This window comes from Microchirus variegatus (assembly GCF_963457635.1).
Source record: "Microchirus variegatus genome assembly, chromosome: 7".
In the NCBI taxonomy this organism is placed as follows: domain Eukaryota; kingdom Metazoa; phylum Chordata; class Actinopteri; order Pleuronectiformes; family Soleidae; genus Microchirus; species Microchirus variegatus.
In genome coordinates, this window is record NC_139808.1 from 114,765 (window position 1) to 128,876 (window position 14,112).

The 14,112-nt window shown below is 43.0% G+C and overlaps 1 protein-coding gene across 1 annotated transcript in view; it reads right to left on the reverse strand.

Annotated features, from left to right (window-relative positions):
* Positions 1-1,318: 1,318 nt before the first annotated feature.
* The window catches only part of cacna1da (calcium channel, voltage-dependent, L type, alpha 1D subunit, a), a gene marked incomplete at both ends in the record, with an annotated part of 73,550 nt that continues 60,756 nt past the window's right edge, over positions 1,319-14,112 (reverse strand). Inside the window, 9 exons of the mRNA XM_083892060.1 lie at positions 1,319-1,624; positions 2,752-3,069; positions 3,205-3,311; positions 3,908-4,047; positions 5,573-5,701; positions 6,326-6,352; positions 8,295-8,692; positions 9,887-10,003; positions 11,160-11,293. Coding sequence (XP_083748186.1) covers positions 1,319-1,624; positions 2,752-3,069; positions 3,205-3,311; positions 3,908-4,047; positions 5,573-5,701; positions 6,326-6,352; positions 8,295-8,692; positions 9,887-10,003; positions 11,160-11,293 — 1,676 coding nt within the window. The remainder of the gene's footprint in view (positions 1,625-2,751; positions 3,070-3,204; positions 3,312-3,907; positions 4,048-5,572; positions 5,702-6,325; positions 6,353-8,294; positions 8,693-9,886; positions 10,004-11,159; positions 11,294-14,112) is intronic.

A 14,112-nucleotide genomic window follows, 5' to 3' on the forward strand; every position in this document is an offset into this window, starting at 1 on the left:
CAGCACCACATAAAAGGCATTTTTAGTCGGGGCTGACAAAGAAACCAAGGTTTGACTCCAGAAAAACCAACGACAAAAAGCAGCATTAAATCCCTGTGCCTGCCGTGCACAGAACCTGCAGACAAATGTGTCCCTTACATTTGTGCGGAAATTTGGGCACTGGATCATTTGAAGCTCACCTCACCATCAAATGCTTCTTTAAAGGGGGGGGGGGTGTCGTAACCTTACGCAACTGGTGTTGGTTTTGAACGAAGTCACATGTGTTCTCCTACGATGCTGAAAACACAAATCCGTTTGCATATCTTGCGCAGCAGCGTTTTCACAAAAGCAGAACCCCTTAAAGCGCTGTTTTCATGGGCAAAACAAAGGGGTGCATATCAGCTAAAGGAACATAAAAAAAAATTTAAAAAACGGCAAACAAATGTCATAATATCGTGCTTAATAGGATGAGAATCTGCTTTTTATAGCATATTTGTGTTGTCACAAGGGTCCATATTGCTGATCTTTTAAATTATACATAATTACAAAATATAGAGTATCTCTTTACAAAGTTTCTTTTGTCGTATTTGTACAATTTACAGCATATCAACTATGAAATATTAACCAGGATATTCTTAAATTTTAAAATAACCTGCCTGCTAGTGCATTTATCACAAATGTTTTTTTTGTCGCTTTAAAAGTACATATCTCAAGTTGAACGATGCTAAGAAGTAGGACAGTTAGTTCCTGCATAATCTGGTAACAAACTCCACCGGTGTGTGTGTGTCTGTGTGTGTGTGTGTCTGTGTGTTTTTTTTTCCCACCTTTTCCCACTCAATCTGTTTCCAACCACACAAAAGGGATCGAGTCTGCAACGACTACAGGAGGAGGAGATATGACTTTCTATGCTTGCATTGAAAACTTGCATGATATGCTGAGCCTTAATAAAGTGACTGAGGTAATGACATCGTACATCTGATTGTCATCACCCTTAAAGACCGCGCCCTTTCACTGTCGCTCACACCTTTGCCAGTCGCTCGGTCTCTCGCTGGCATCATCGTCCTGGTCTGTGATTGGCTGTCGGTTGAACCCGCGCTCGTCAACTCCAGGTCGAGGCCTTTTGACAAAAGAGGTTTCAGTCAGTCTCAGCGGCAGGTGGAGAACAATTCAATGAACGGGACTAATGTGTCTTTCTTCCATATGCCTTTTCTCTTCAAGGTAAAAGGCACTTCTTTTGGTTGGAGCCAACAGATGCATTACTTTTTTTTGTTTGTTTGTTTTGTTTTCATAGGTTTGAGTCTGCCAAGGGTTCTAAATTTGCAGAATTCTCCAGCTACTGCTATAAAGTTGTGATGCAGATCATCTCGTCTGCCAGGTCCTCCTCGTAAGAAGCTCGAAGTTCCGTCTCGGGCTCCTCGTCGCTGTAGCTGGCCGCAGTGTCCTGCAGCTCGTAGTCTCTCGGAGTCAAAACGGGGAACACGTTGACTCCGTTCACCCCCCGGGGAATCCCTCCGTTCAGCAGGTGGCTCGCCGCGCTCTCCATCTCGTCTATCGTCATCTCGCACGCGTCTGCTATCTCGTGCTTTGTGGCAGCGACAAACTTGGGATCCTTGGCAAATCTCCCGAGGCCCTCAGATATCAAAACCTGCTCAACGGCATGGGAACAGAACAAGTTAGATTTTCACAGATGTGTGTGTTATGCTCAGTTGGTGGTTGCTGATCTTTGAAACAGGGGAAGGAAGGGAAGGAAATGTGATAATTATGTAAAACGGAAATGCTATAATAGTGTTTTTATTTACAGTGTTTATGTACAAACAAAAATGGGCTATGTTGCCGAGCTACGACCAGCTATTTGATCCACACAGGACTGAGGCAGGAAAGGCTCTGCTGTTCCTCCATTCATCACACAGAAGCCCAGCATCTGCCCCCACCCATCCACTATCATGGAAGCTGAGCTTCTGTGGAAGTTTTCCTTTTCTGTGAGCTCCCCTTTCTGTCTTAGAACAATCACCACTGATACATACATACATAGTAAATTTGTGGAGGTGCAAATCTGACTGCCTACAGCCTAAAGTACGTTTTTTTTTTAGGTTTTACTGGGCACATATTATGCAAAATCAAGTGTGAAAGTGTGAAAAAAAATGACTCTTTTGACTGTTTTTGTCCACCTCAGTCTAAGAACAGGAGATAAAACATGCAATATTGACTTCCGCACCGTATCTGACGTCAGAGTTGGAATCATTGTTTCGCGGAACTCTACATTGTCCCTAAAAAACACGAGAGTGCAGGCGAGGGCAATAGTATCCGGAAGATCGGAAGTTTGCGAAGTGTTCTATTCTTGTCTGCACAGTGCAGCACAGAGTTCTACACAAACTTCCAGCCTCAGAGGATTTACGTGTCCAGTGGATACATTTTATATATGACGGCAATAATGATGGCTTTTCCAAATGCTAACTGCTGTTAGCTGCCGTTAGCCTCAGTGGCACTGACGTAGTTTCCTGTGTCTCATTTGCATATTTAAAGAGACAGACACTCAAAAGAGAGCGTTCTGAACAGGGCTGTTTTGGCAGTGATTGAACTGATGTGGTGTCACAGACATGTTCATTTGTAGAAATAGGATATAATATGAGTCCTTTAAAGGTTTTGAGGGAAGTTCCTCAGGCTGGATGTTTAATTTACTTTGATGTTACTAAAGTTGATACAAAGGATGGCAGAAAGACTGCTGCCTGTGGATCGGAGGATTAGACTGATATAATAAGAACAGAAACTCACCGCTTCCACGAGGCTGGTGGCGCTGCCTCTCTTCTGGTGATACTGGTTGTGATATTCTGGCGGCACCTGCAGGTGGACAGGTGAGTACATCCTTTGGGAGAACTCTGGGTCGTCCGTGTACCAGGAGCTCTTCCGCACGGACACTTGGCTGCTCGCGGCGCTCTCCCTGTGCGGGTGGTCCACGCGGATGAGCGGCGTGTAGTAGGGCGACTGGTCTTTGCTAGCTGGGGTGGCCGGGGGAGTTGCCCAGGAGCGGGTGGAGCGTGTCGGGGAGAGGCGGTGGGCTCTGCTGGAGTCCAGACCTGCTACAGCCATCACCTGACAGGTCAGGAAAAGCATCATGATGAATATATGCTTTACACACAAGAGCACAGAGTACAGACAAATAATCACACAAACGAGCTCAAACAGGACAAAACTATGTGAGCAAGCAGCCTCTGTGCCATGTGTTACCTGGTGCTGCATAAGGTGCAGTGGTAGAGCGGTACGCTGATGTGGAAGCTCGTCTTGGCTACTTTGTCTGCGCAGACACTCAAAGTTGAAGGACGGCCTCCTGTTACCTGAACAAGCTGGCAGTGGACCCATAAGTGACAACGTGCAGGAAAGCTTTAGCAGCATGCAGAGATTCAATTCAATTCAAAGGGGAATTCTGGGATTTTTCAACCTGGGTTCTAACTTTTGTAAAAGTGTGAGTGAGTGAAGAGTTAAGTTTTGTCTTCCTGCAACAACTCTCACTATCTAGACTTCTTACAGAAACATCGTAAGCCATTTATTGGGTAAAACAAGCAGTTTTGGTAGAAATGATCCTAAAAGTACTTGATTGATACACCCACATGTAAAAATATAGGGCCCAGGGTGAAAAAGCAGGAATTCCCCTTTAATATTACAAACTCTCAACAATATGAAATAAAGGAAAAAAGGCATACAACGCTACAAGTGGATGTGTGTGCGTGCATTAAGTTAACAAGAAGACAGCTTTGTGACTGGCTGCATACCTTATGGGACACTTTCACTAACGTATCGTTTTCCTTTTAACTTTTTTTAAAATGTATACTTTTCTATCAAAGGCAATGTTGTGTTATGTTAGATACTTACACTGCGACTCGAACACATAATCACTGCTGCTCACGTGTGCAGATGTGGAGGAGGAGCTTACCTTGAGGTGTGGCAGGAAGCAGCCGCCTCTTCGGCGACCTCCGCGAGTCGTGGTAGAGAGGCTGCTCGTCGTCGTCGTAGTAACTCTCGGGGTGATGGTAACCTTTGGGGGTCTCGTACTCGGCGTCACTGTTCTGATACCTGTCGACATGTGGAGTGAAGTGAATGTTGGGAGCAACCTGATTAAAATAGGGTGATGAGGGCAGGGTCAATTTAGACTCTTTTAGACTCATCATTCATGTAAATTATCAAATTAATGATGGAGACGTTCCATTAGATTTAGCTTCCTCAGTTTCAGTTTGCATGATGGTTTGGATGGTTCACATCACAGGTGTCAAACAGGCGGCCCGCGGGCCAGATCCGGCCCGCGGGCCGGATCTGGCCCGCCAGTGGCTCCAGTCCGGCCTGGGGGCTGAAACGATACCCGGAATCGGTACTTGAACGCCTCCTTGTAACATTATCCGAGTAGGCGATTTCCTAAGCTGACTTGAACGCAGCACTGCTCGCAAAGAGCGCGATGACGTAGTTTGTTAACGTCCGTCATTCATTGGCTGCGACGTTCGAGCGTCATGACGTCAATGTTCTGTGTTGCCGTTGCTGTTAGCTCCGGTGTGGATAACAACATCGCTAAGCAGTTACGTCTGATGTTCTCTGTGCGTTGCTGTTATTTTATCGGCATTGTTGTCCGGTCCAACACAGTTATATGAACTGTTGGCGTGTCTTCGGCGTTATTCATTTCCATGCCCGGAAAAGAATGACACCGCTAAACGGAACGTTAGATGGGCACGCGCTTTTGAGATGGATTAGATGGTTTAGAGCACACGTGTCAAACTCAAGGCCCGGGGGCCAGATGTGGTCCGCCACGTCATTTTATGTGGCCCGCGAGTGATAAATTGGTCTTAAAAATCTGTGTTAAAATAGGTATATGCTGCTTTAAAGCATGCGTTGACCATGAACTACATTTCCCACAATGCATGGCAATTGTGTTACCCGCAAAGTGACGGCATTCCGCCACTAGATCACAGTGTATCATTGTATATGCGTCATGCGTCGACCAGATACAGACTGTTAGTTTGTCAAGAAACACGGACCGGGTTACATCTATAATGCATCATATTTGTAACTTGAATAAGTAATAAATACAGAAAGTTATTTAGCAATAATTATGTTCCGGAGTAGTTACCTTTATTTTACATTATATTTGGTTACAATTAGTTACATTTATTCTGTATGACAGTTGCATGTGGCCTTTTGAGGGTAACAATTATGCTGGTGTGGCCCTCAGTGAAAATGAGTTTGACACCCCTGGTTTAGAGTAAAGTCCAATGTGTAACATATACGTAGTAAGGTTTATTGTGAGAAATTGAATAGACTACCAATACGTATGTTTTTATAAGTATACTGTAGTGGATCAGTGGTGCAGCAGATTGTTTTCCAACTTGAAGGTGGCATCTGCTAAATGACTAAATATAAGTGAAACAGACCTAAATGAACTTAGAAGGATATCCTCGTTTGTTGTCGTCTTGGTTGTTGTTGTTGTACTCTGCACTACACTGCAGTCTCACCATTAGATGTCACTAGTGATTACACACTGGACCTTTAACCAAGCTTCTCCTGCTAAAACATGTAAAATGCCTGATGTGATGTTAGACAGTCAGAATATTACCTTTCCCCCGACAGCATACTGTCATCTTCATAAAACTCCTCCCCGCTGTAATACTCTCCAGACAAGCGATCTTCATCAAGCTCCTCCTCCCTGCAGATGGTGGGATGGTGTCCGTCTGCTCCCTGAGACCTAAAGAGAGGAAGGTTCAGGGCACAGAAGGTCAAAGTGAGCACACTTCCTCTGTTCAGAGAGAGGATCTAGTGGTCACTGGGACAGGGCCATGCACTGCCATGCAGACGCAAGCCTACAGGGGGCAGCAATTCAACTGATCGCCCTTATTCATATTAACCACAGTCAAACTACAGGACAGCAGGCAGAGGTTTGCGGGCTGGAGAGCATCACTCTGTCATCTAAACATCACTCCTACGTGGGGAGTGGAGTGTAAAATCAACGTACAACCACTTTTTAAGACATTCTCTTACACGTCCTCCTCATGAGATTCTGGTTACGTCTTCAAAGCAAACACGACACTTTGACACATGTATAAAACAGGGCTGCTTTCAGCAAATACACTGACATGAATTCTCCTTCTACTTAAAAAGCATTGACGAAAAGGCAGACAGCACACCGGACAAACGGTTAGCCAGCATATATAGCTCATAACACTTAGCACTTAGAGGGGGATGCAGCCATTCACCGATCGAAAAACCAGGTCAAAATGCAACAAATAAACATAAAAAAAATTAAAAATGAACGTCTGATTACTGCGAGGACATACGTTTACTTTACGTCAGACCTAGAAACACAACATACCTAACATAGGTCTCATAGTAGCGCCTTCTGTCCAAGAAAGCACAGGAAAGAAAGGATGGTCGAGAGTAAGCATTTTGGTTAGGAAGGAAGGAAGGAAGGACACAAGGGGAGGAGAGAACAAAGAGAATATGGAGGAGAGAGAGAGTGACACATATATATTATACAGTATATGAATCATATACAGCATTCTCATATATGTGTATGAGGAGGAGGAGAGAGTGTGATGTCGGCCTCAGAGGTAGACAATTCCTTTTTCTATTGTTAGGATAACACGTTAATTAATATATAATCTACTGTATGAGGTGTTTAAAAGAGAGGATTAGGGTTGAGAGAAATGTCCTATAGATCATTTATGAAGTTATGAGAGCAGTCTTGGGCCACTTGGTGTACACTTAGAAATAAAAGTGCTAAGTAGGGGACTGTATTTAAGTTCCCATAGGACCCTATGTTCCCCGCTTTCACCCAAAAGGACCCGGGGAACATAGGACCCATTTTTTTGAAAAAGGTCCTATGTTCCCCGCTGTTGCCAGCCGTGAACAACGGGAAACTCCCTCTCTCACTCTCTCTCTCTAACCCTTACCTTAACCCTAACCCTTTACCCTGGAGCTCCACACCCAGGCTTCCACAAAGTGGGGAACATAGGACCTTTTTTGGGAAAAATGGGGAACATAGGACCTGGGAAACGTAGGTACGACCCCCTAAGGGGAACCAAATAAGGTTCTTCGGCTTGTCCTCATAGGAGAACCCTTTTTGGTTCCAGGTAGAACCTTTTTATAAAGGTTCTACCTGGAACCCTTTCGGAGGGTTCCACCAAGAACCCTTTTAAAAACCTTTATTCAGGAAAGGGGTTTTAAAGGGTTCTCTGGGTCAAAATGGTTCTTACTGAAACCATTAGTGTTGCAAATGCAAATGTTCCAGGTAGAACCTCAGCCCTTGTAGAAGGACACTTTTGGAACCCTTATTTCTAAGCGTGTAGCAGTTAGCGCTCTTGCCTTTAGCAGCAAGAAGACCCAAATTCACGACCGGTTTCCACCCACAGTCCAAAAACATACTGATTTGTGTGTGTGTGAGAGTGAATGGTTGTTTGTCTCTATGTGGCCGTGTTATGTGATGGTCTGACGACTTGTCCAGGGTTTGACCCCAGCCTTTCGCACTATGTTAGCTGGGATTGGCACCAGCGTCACCCACAACCCTCATGTGGAGGATAAAGCAGTAGTAGATGAGTGAGTAAGTGAGGGATTGTGGGGAGAAATACTTGTATGCAAAAGATAATGTCCTCAGAACCGGTGGTTGCATCACAAGTAATCACACTGTTTTCATTCTGTCATAAAGCCTGAGCTACATGAAATACAAACTGAGTGGAGTCTGGGATACAAGATACATTCAAAACAGTATGAGCGTAGCTTTTAAACACAAACAAATGTCTCTTTATATTCAAACTAATGTCAGATAACAGCTCTATCTGTGTTCCTCTCTCAGTGTTTATATCTCCTGTCACTAGTGAAATTCCCATGCTGCACACAGGAAGTAATAAGTTTTATGCCAAGACAGACGGAGGCAACAACAACACCGCGCTAGTAAAGCCAGATGGCTGCAGACACAAAGAAGCGCCCACGTAAAAGATTATTAAAGTGAATACTACAGCTCAAAAGAAACTGGTTTCTTCAGCAGGTGGACAGGATTAATGCTTCTTTTTTTTTAACCCCCGCCCCTGTGCGCCAGTGTAGACACACAAACACTCCCTCATAATTATATTACATCCTTCCTGTTCACCAAAAGCCAAACAGAGGCAGAAAAATCACTCCCAACAACAACAATCACCAAACGTAACGCACTGCAGCCTTCAGTTCGGCATTGATTTCTTTTTCATTATAGCAGCAAAACTCCCACCAAACAAACTGAATGGCTGATTCCCAGAGCTCTCTGTGTTTCTAACTCAGATGGATGATGATGGTGAGCGTTTGAATACCTTTGACCCTGCGGTGTCCGGGGCTTGTCGTAGTCATAGTTATAGTTGCTGCGTAGACCTGGGTAGCCGTTGGGAGGCGCGTGGTCGTAGTAGCGATGGTGCCCTCCGTTGGGCAGACTGGACACGTTGGCGTTGTTGAGGTTGATGTTGGTGGATTTGGGAGACTTGCCGTAGGAGTTGTGGTGCCGGTGATGATGGTGGTGGTGGTGGTGGTGGTGGTGGTGGTTGGGGTGGGACATGGCGTTGGCTCGAGACAGCCGTCCCACCGGCTGCTCCATGTGGGCGTAGTGAGGCGGAGGCTGCACCTGCAGAGGGCGCTGTGTGGCGTTGGTCTGGTGGCCATTGGAGCGCCGGTGACCACCGTTCATGAGGTGGTTCCCGAAGAGGCCGCCGTTGCGCTGTGAACGAACACTCAAAGTAAAAACCACCTCTGTTTGACACAGTGCAGCAGAACACAAATGGGCTATTGATGTTAAGTCTGCGAGGAGCTGATTTTTTTCTCTCCAGAAATTGTTATGAGCAAAAATAAGTTCAGAAGCTGGTTTTATGGCACATGACAATGTAAGCAAAATGAATGCTACTACTGTCTACTGTCCAAACTGAAATGAAGGGAAAAAACATAGCCTGTATATAAATATGGACATAGTCTTCTTTCAGGTCGAACAACTGAGCTGTTCACAGGCATCAACCAGGCGCCTACAGGACGATACTAGCTGTCAGTTACACCGGTGTTCACATGCTATTAGAGAAAAGCTAAAACTAGCAAATGAGACCATGAACTCATGAACATGCTTACAAATGTGATAAATTAGATGAGATTTAGTCTCATTTTCCCATAGACCTTTTTCCTTTCCTATAAATGGTAATTTATAAAATTTTAAATTTGATATAATATGCCATCAGAGAAAAGCTGAAACTAGCAAATGAGACCATTAACTGCTCAGGGACATGCTTACAAATGTGATTAATTAGGTGAGATTTAGTCTCATTTTCCCATAGACCTTTTCTCTTTTCATCTAAATGGCAATTTATAACATTTTCAATTTGATATAATATGCCATCAGAGAAAAGCTGAAACTAGCAAATGAGACCATTAACCCCTCAGGAACATGCTTAGAAATGTGATAAATTAGGTGAGATTTTGTCTAATTTTCCCATAGACCCTTTTCCTTTCCTCTAAATGTTAATTTATACAATTTGATATCCTATGCTATTAGAGAAAAGCTGACCATTAACTGCTCAGGAACATGCTTAGAAATGTGATAAATAAGGTGAGATTTAGTCTAATTTTCCCATAGATTTCCATTTAAACAGAGTTCTTTTTCCTAACCAGTGGAGAGGCCCCCTGGTGGCAAATTGCTTCTGCCTTCCTTTTCAAACTGGAAGGCTATGTCCACTTCATATACAGTCTATGGTAAACTCTAGCAAAATAAACAAAGTGAGGAAAAAGCTACTTAACGTAACAATGGGTGCATTCCTTTCTTATAAAGTTCTCTACACAGTATTATTATTATTACCGTTGATCATTTAAAAGCACAGTGTGTTAACTTAGCCAGAAACATTCTTCCTCAGGTAAAATCAAAGCAGGTTACCCTGTAAATTTCCTCGTCTTCCTCTGGAATAAAGTCTACTAGTTCGTCATCTTGCAGATCGCATGATATCGCTCGGCGAATTTCGGGGCCGATATCATGCAGCGTGCGAAGACCAGCCTGTAACCATGACAACCAGGATGAGAAGGCTAAAGCGCTAACAGTCGGCACCTTCAACACCTTACAACTCACAATATGAAAAACAGCCATCTCACACATACTGGACATACACTGCCGTTCAAAAGTTTTGGCTCACTTAGAAATGGCCTTATTTTTTAAAGGAAAATATATATTTTCTCAATGAATATAACATTAAATGAATCATAAATACACTCTATACATTGTTAATGTGGTAAACGACTATTCTAGCTGCAAATGTCTGGTTTTTAATGGAATATGTACATAGGTGTATAGAGGCACATTTACACTGTTCTAATGGTACATTGTGTTTGATAATGGTGTTAGAAGACTATTGGATGATTAGAAAACCCTTGAAAACCCTTGTGCAATGATGTTAGCACAACTGAAAACAGTTTTACTGGAAATATTTTGAATAAAAATCATTATTTCTAACCTTGTCAAAGTCTTGACTATGTTTTCTATTCATTTTGCAACTCTTTTGATGAATAAAAGTGTGACTTTTAATGGAAAACACAACAAAATTGTATAGGCGACCCCAAACATTTGAACGGCACACACCTTTGCTGTAGTGTGCAACACCTGACATTGACATTACTGACAGACTATGGACAGATGAGAACACACAGACAGACAGATGTGCTCTCTTGAATGCAACCTGCTGTGAATATTACTTGGCTTTCTCCCACATGTGCTTCACTGAGTGCAGTAACACCCTTCTCACATGAACAAAAACTATATGTACAAAGGTTTAGTTGAAAATAAACTCCAAGCTGGTCATGTTTTCTGTCTGAAAATGATATATGGTTAGGCCATAATATCAAACTCAACATTATTGGGTAACAGAAATGGTAACGAGCTTTGCACGTGGCCTTTTATGGGTGAATTGTGGTGCACGGAAAATACATGGAACGATGCAGGGATGCAGAGGATGAAACACGCTTAACATCAACGTTAAAGACACAGACAACATACAGATTCATACTGTAGACCATGAATGTCCTGCTGGATCATAAACCAGAACATTAGCACACAACGTGATACTGCTAAATGAAATGAAACACGTTTTTATACAGACAGTGTTCAACAGTCTCTCTCTTTGAAACACACCACACGAGTAGAAGAAAACAAAACTCACCTGTAATGCGATGGCTGTGTTGTTTTGGGACGGGTGAGCACCCACCAGGCCTTCCTCTTTACGTTTCTTGAATTTCCTAAAGTAGTCCTGTATCAGGAAGGTGGCATAGAACTTCCCCACGGTTACCTCATCATCTGAGTGAACAGACCACACAAATGCTTCCTGTGTCAACAGGTCACTGCCCATCAAACTTATGGCAGAGACGAGGAGAGACTCTTCTCCTCCCTCATCCGTGTTTTATCCTCATCAAAAAAAAAGAAAAGAAACTTGGCTCCGCCGACTGCAGATGCTGCAACCCCCCAATCACACAAATTATCTTTAATCCAAATGATCATATACATCCATCTTGATGGTGTATATACTGTACCTCAAACTGCAGACTTCCTCACTATTTTATCAGGAGAAAGAGAAAAATCAAAGATATCTGCTATAATCTCTGTATTTGTTGTGCATTTCTTAAATAAATATCTCATAATGGCAGTGAGGGTGTGGTCAGTGCTTTAAAACCTGTTTTTATCTTTGTAACTATAACACAACTCAAAAAATTGCAAAGCAAGACAAAGTGGCTCGGTCTTTAAAGGTGTTATATGTAAGAAATGCTTTATGTTAAATCAAGAAATGAAGGAAATATGTTAAACTGGCAGTGAGTGGTGCAGTCAGTATAATGACAAAGTATATTTGGTTTGGTGTTCATTTGTGCTCCAGCAATGTAGAGTTTTAGGCCCCGTCCCAATACCTCCCCCTTAAAATTTCCACTTGGTTTTGAGTGCCCTCAACCGTAAATTTCCCTTGTTTGGGACAAGTGGCCTCCCTATGGAATTGGGACACCACTATATGCAAATTAGCGTAGTGAGCGTAACGTGCTAACCTACGTCACATGTTGACAATTCTACCGGTGGAGCTTGCTAATGTTTTCGTTCAGGAAAAATGCTGGCGGATCCATCTGTTGTGTTGCCTGTTGCGTTGGCTGTGTTTGTTTTTCTCCGTCAACGCCGTTTTTCGTAAAAAAGCGATATCACAAAGTGATCCAGGGTATTCGTGTTCAAGTGACACTGACAAAACTACCCAGATGTAGCACAGCTAGCGAGCGGCTATTTGCCGAGTGCTTCATGAGAGTATGCCAAAGGCTCTCGAAGCACTCGGCAAATAGCCACTAGCTAGCTAGCGGCTATTTGTAATATATTACATTGAAAATTGTTCCTCGGCAGATGTGGCCGCCATCTTTGTTGAAAAAAATCAGCCGGCTCGCTGAATTCGCAAAGCATCGTGGGTAATTTCATCTTCCCCTTCGTTTTAAGCGAAGAGCTCACTACATTTTGAGGGTTGATTATAAGGGCAAAATCGCAATTCCCCTAGCCTACACTTGAACGCGCAAAATTTAGGGTTAGGGCAAACATTTAGGGTTAGGGGACAAATGTTGGGTTAGGGGAGGTATTGGGACAGGGCCACACGTTTGCTGATGTACATATATCACCTTTAAACATGATTTAACAGGAACAACTACTTGTAAATCACCTCGTGTTTTCTCAAATGTAAAATATTTGGAAAGCTTCTTACTCTACTCATTAACTACTTTAGCACATGCAAGCAAGCAGATCTATGCGTCATATACATGTCAGTGTGTGTTTGTAAAGCCGCCCGTTAACACTCATGGTCATTCTAGTCCATCAAAAGACTACACTTAATCCAGAGAATAGGGATGTTTTTCTCTGTGTGTGGCAGCAGTGTTTGAGAATCATTCTGAAGCAGAGGTCTGAATCACTTTGAACAAGCACACTGGGGACAGAGACCGGAGAGAAAGGCAACACTAGTTCCATGCCACCACCCTAAAACAGAACTGCTTCAGAATATTCTGAAGTGTTTCAGAGTTGTTTTTTTGTTGATACAGAGATAAACTATGAACGTTAGAGGACAATAAGCTGTGGAAGCTCAAGCAGTCAGAGATAAAGACAAACAGAGAGAAAGAGAGAGAGAGCGTCGACGAGGACAGACAGAAGACAGATCAGTGAGAAAAGACAAGATCATGCACTGGCACAGTGGTCTAACTAAGGCCATGCAAGCCCAAAGCGCCCGGCAGACAGTCAGTGGTCCCCCCATCAGCATCCAGGACAGGAGGAAGGAGTGTGGATCAGACACACACACACACACACATGGATAAGAAAAGACACTGCTGAGGGGGACATGAGCAGAGCAGAAACAACGTAGTACAGCTTTAACTGGATTATTCTGTGTTAAATAATAATAAAAATACACAATAAAGGATGGCACATATGAGTCAAGGCTTCACAATGTGCGTTTATATACAGGGTATCTGTGGGGTCTTAAAAAGTCTTAAATCCAATAATTTGAATTTAAGGCCTTAAAATGTCTAAAATTCTCCTAAAATCTCATAAAGGGTCTCAAATACAATTTTGAAAAGTCTTAAAAATCTATAAACATTACTTTTATTTGAAATGTTTCTATTTTTGAGGATGCGATAACATAACTACAACACGGAACTTAAGTAGGTCACCTGTGCTGCCCGCTGAGAATTGATCGAGCACAACTAGCTAGTGGTGTTCGTTACAGCTTAGTGTGTTACAGCTTAGCATAGCAGCGGAGAAAACTTAACGAAAGCCCAAAGCTAAGCCAAATTGCTTGATTAAGATGGATAAGTGCAATTTCAACGATTTGTGGCTCCAATTTTCCTTCATGTATTTTGTACTTTTTTGGCAGTATGGATGTGAAATGGGTCTTAAATTGTATTCATTATGTCCATTATAGTCTTAAAGGCGCCAAATGTAAGAATGTGGCAAAAAACTGTTACTACATTCAAATTCAAAATACCGAGGTCTTTTAGGTTTCAAATTTCTGACGTAACTGGCAACCCGTGGTTGCTCGGCAGCTGAGACTCTACTGACTGCAATGATTGGTAGACAGCGGTAGGTGGCGCCACATGCCAAAACATGATTTC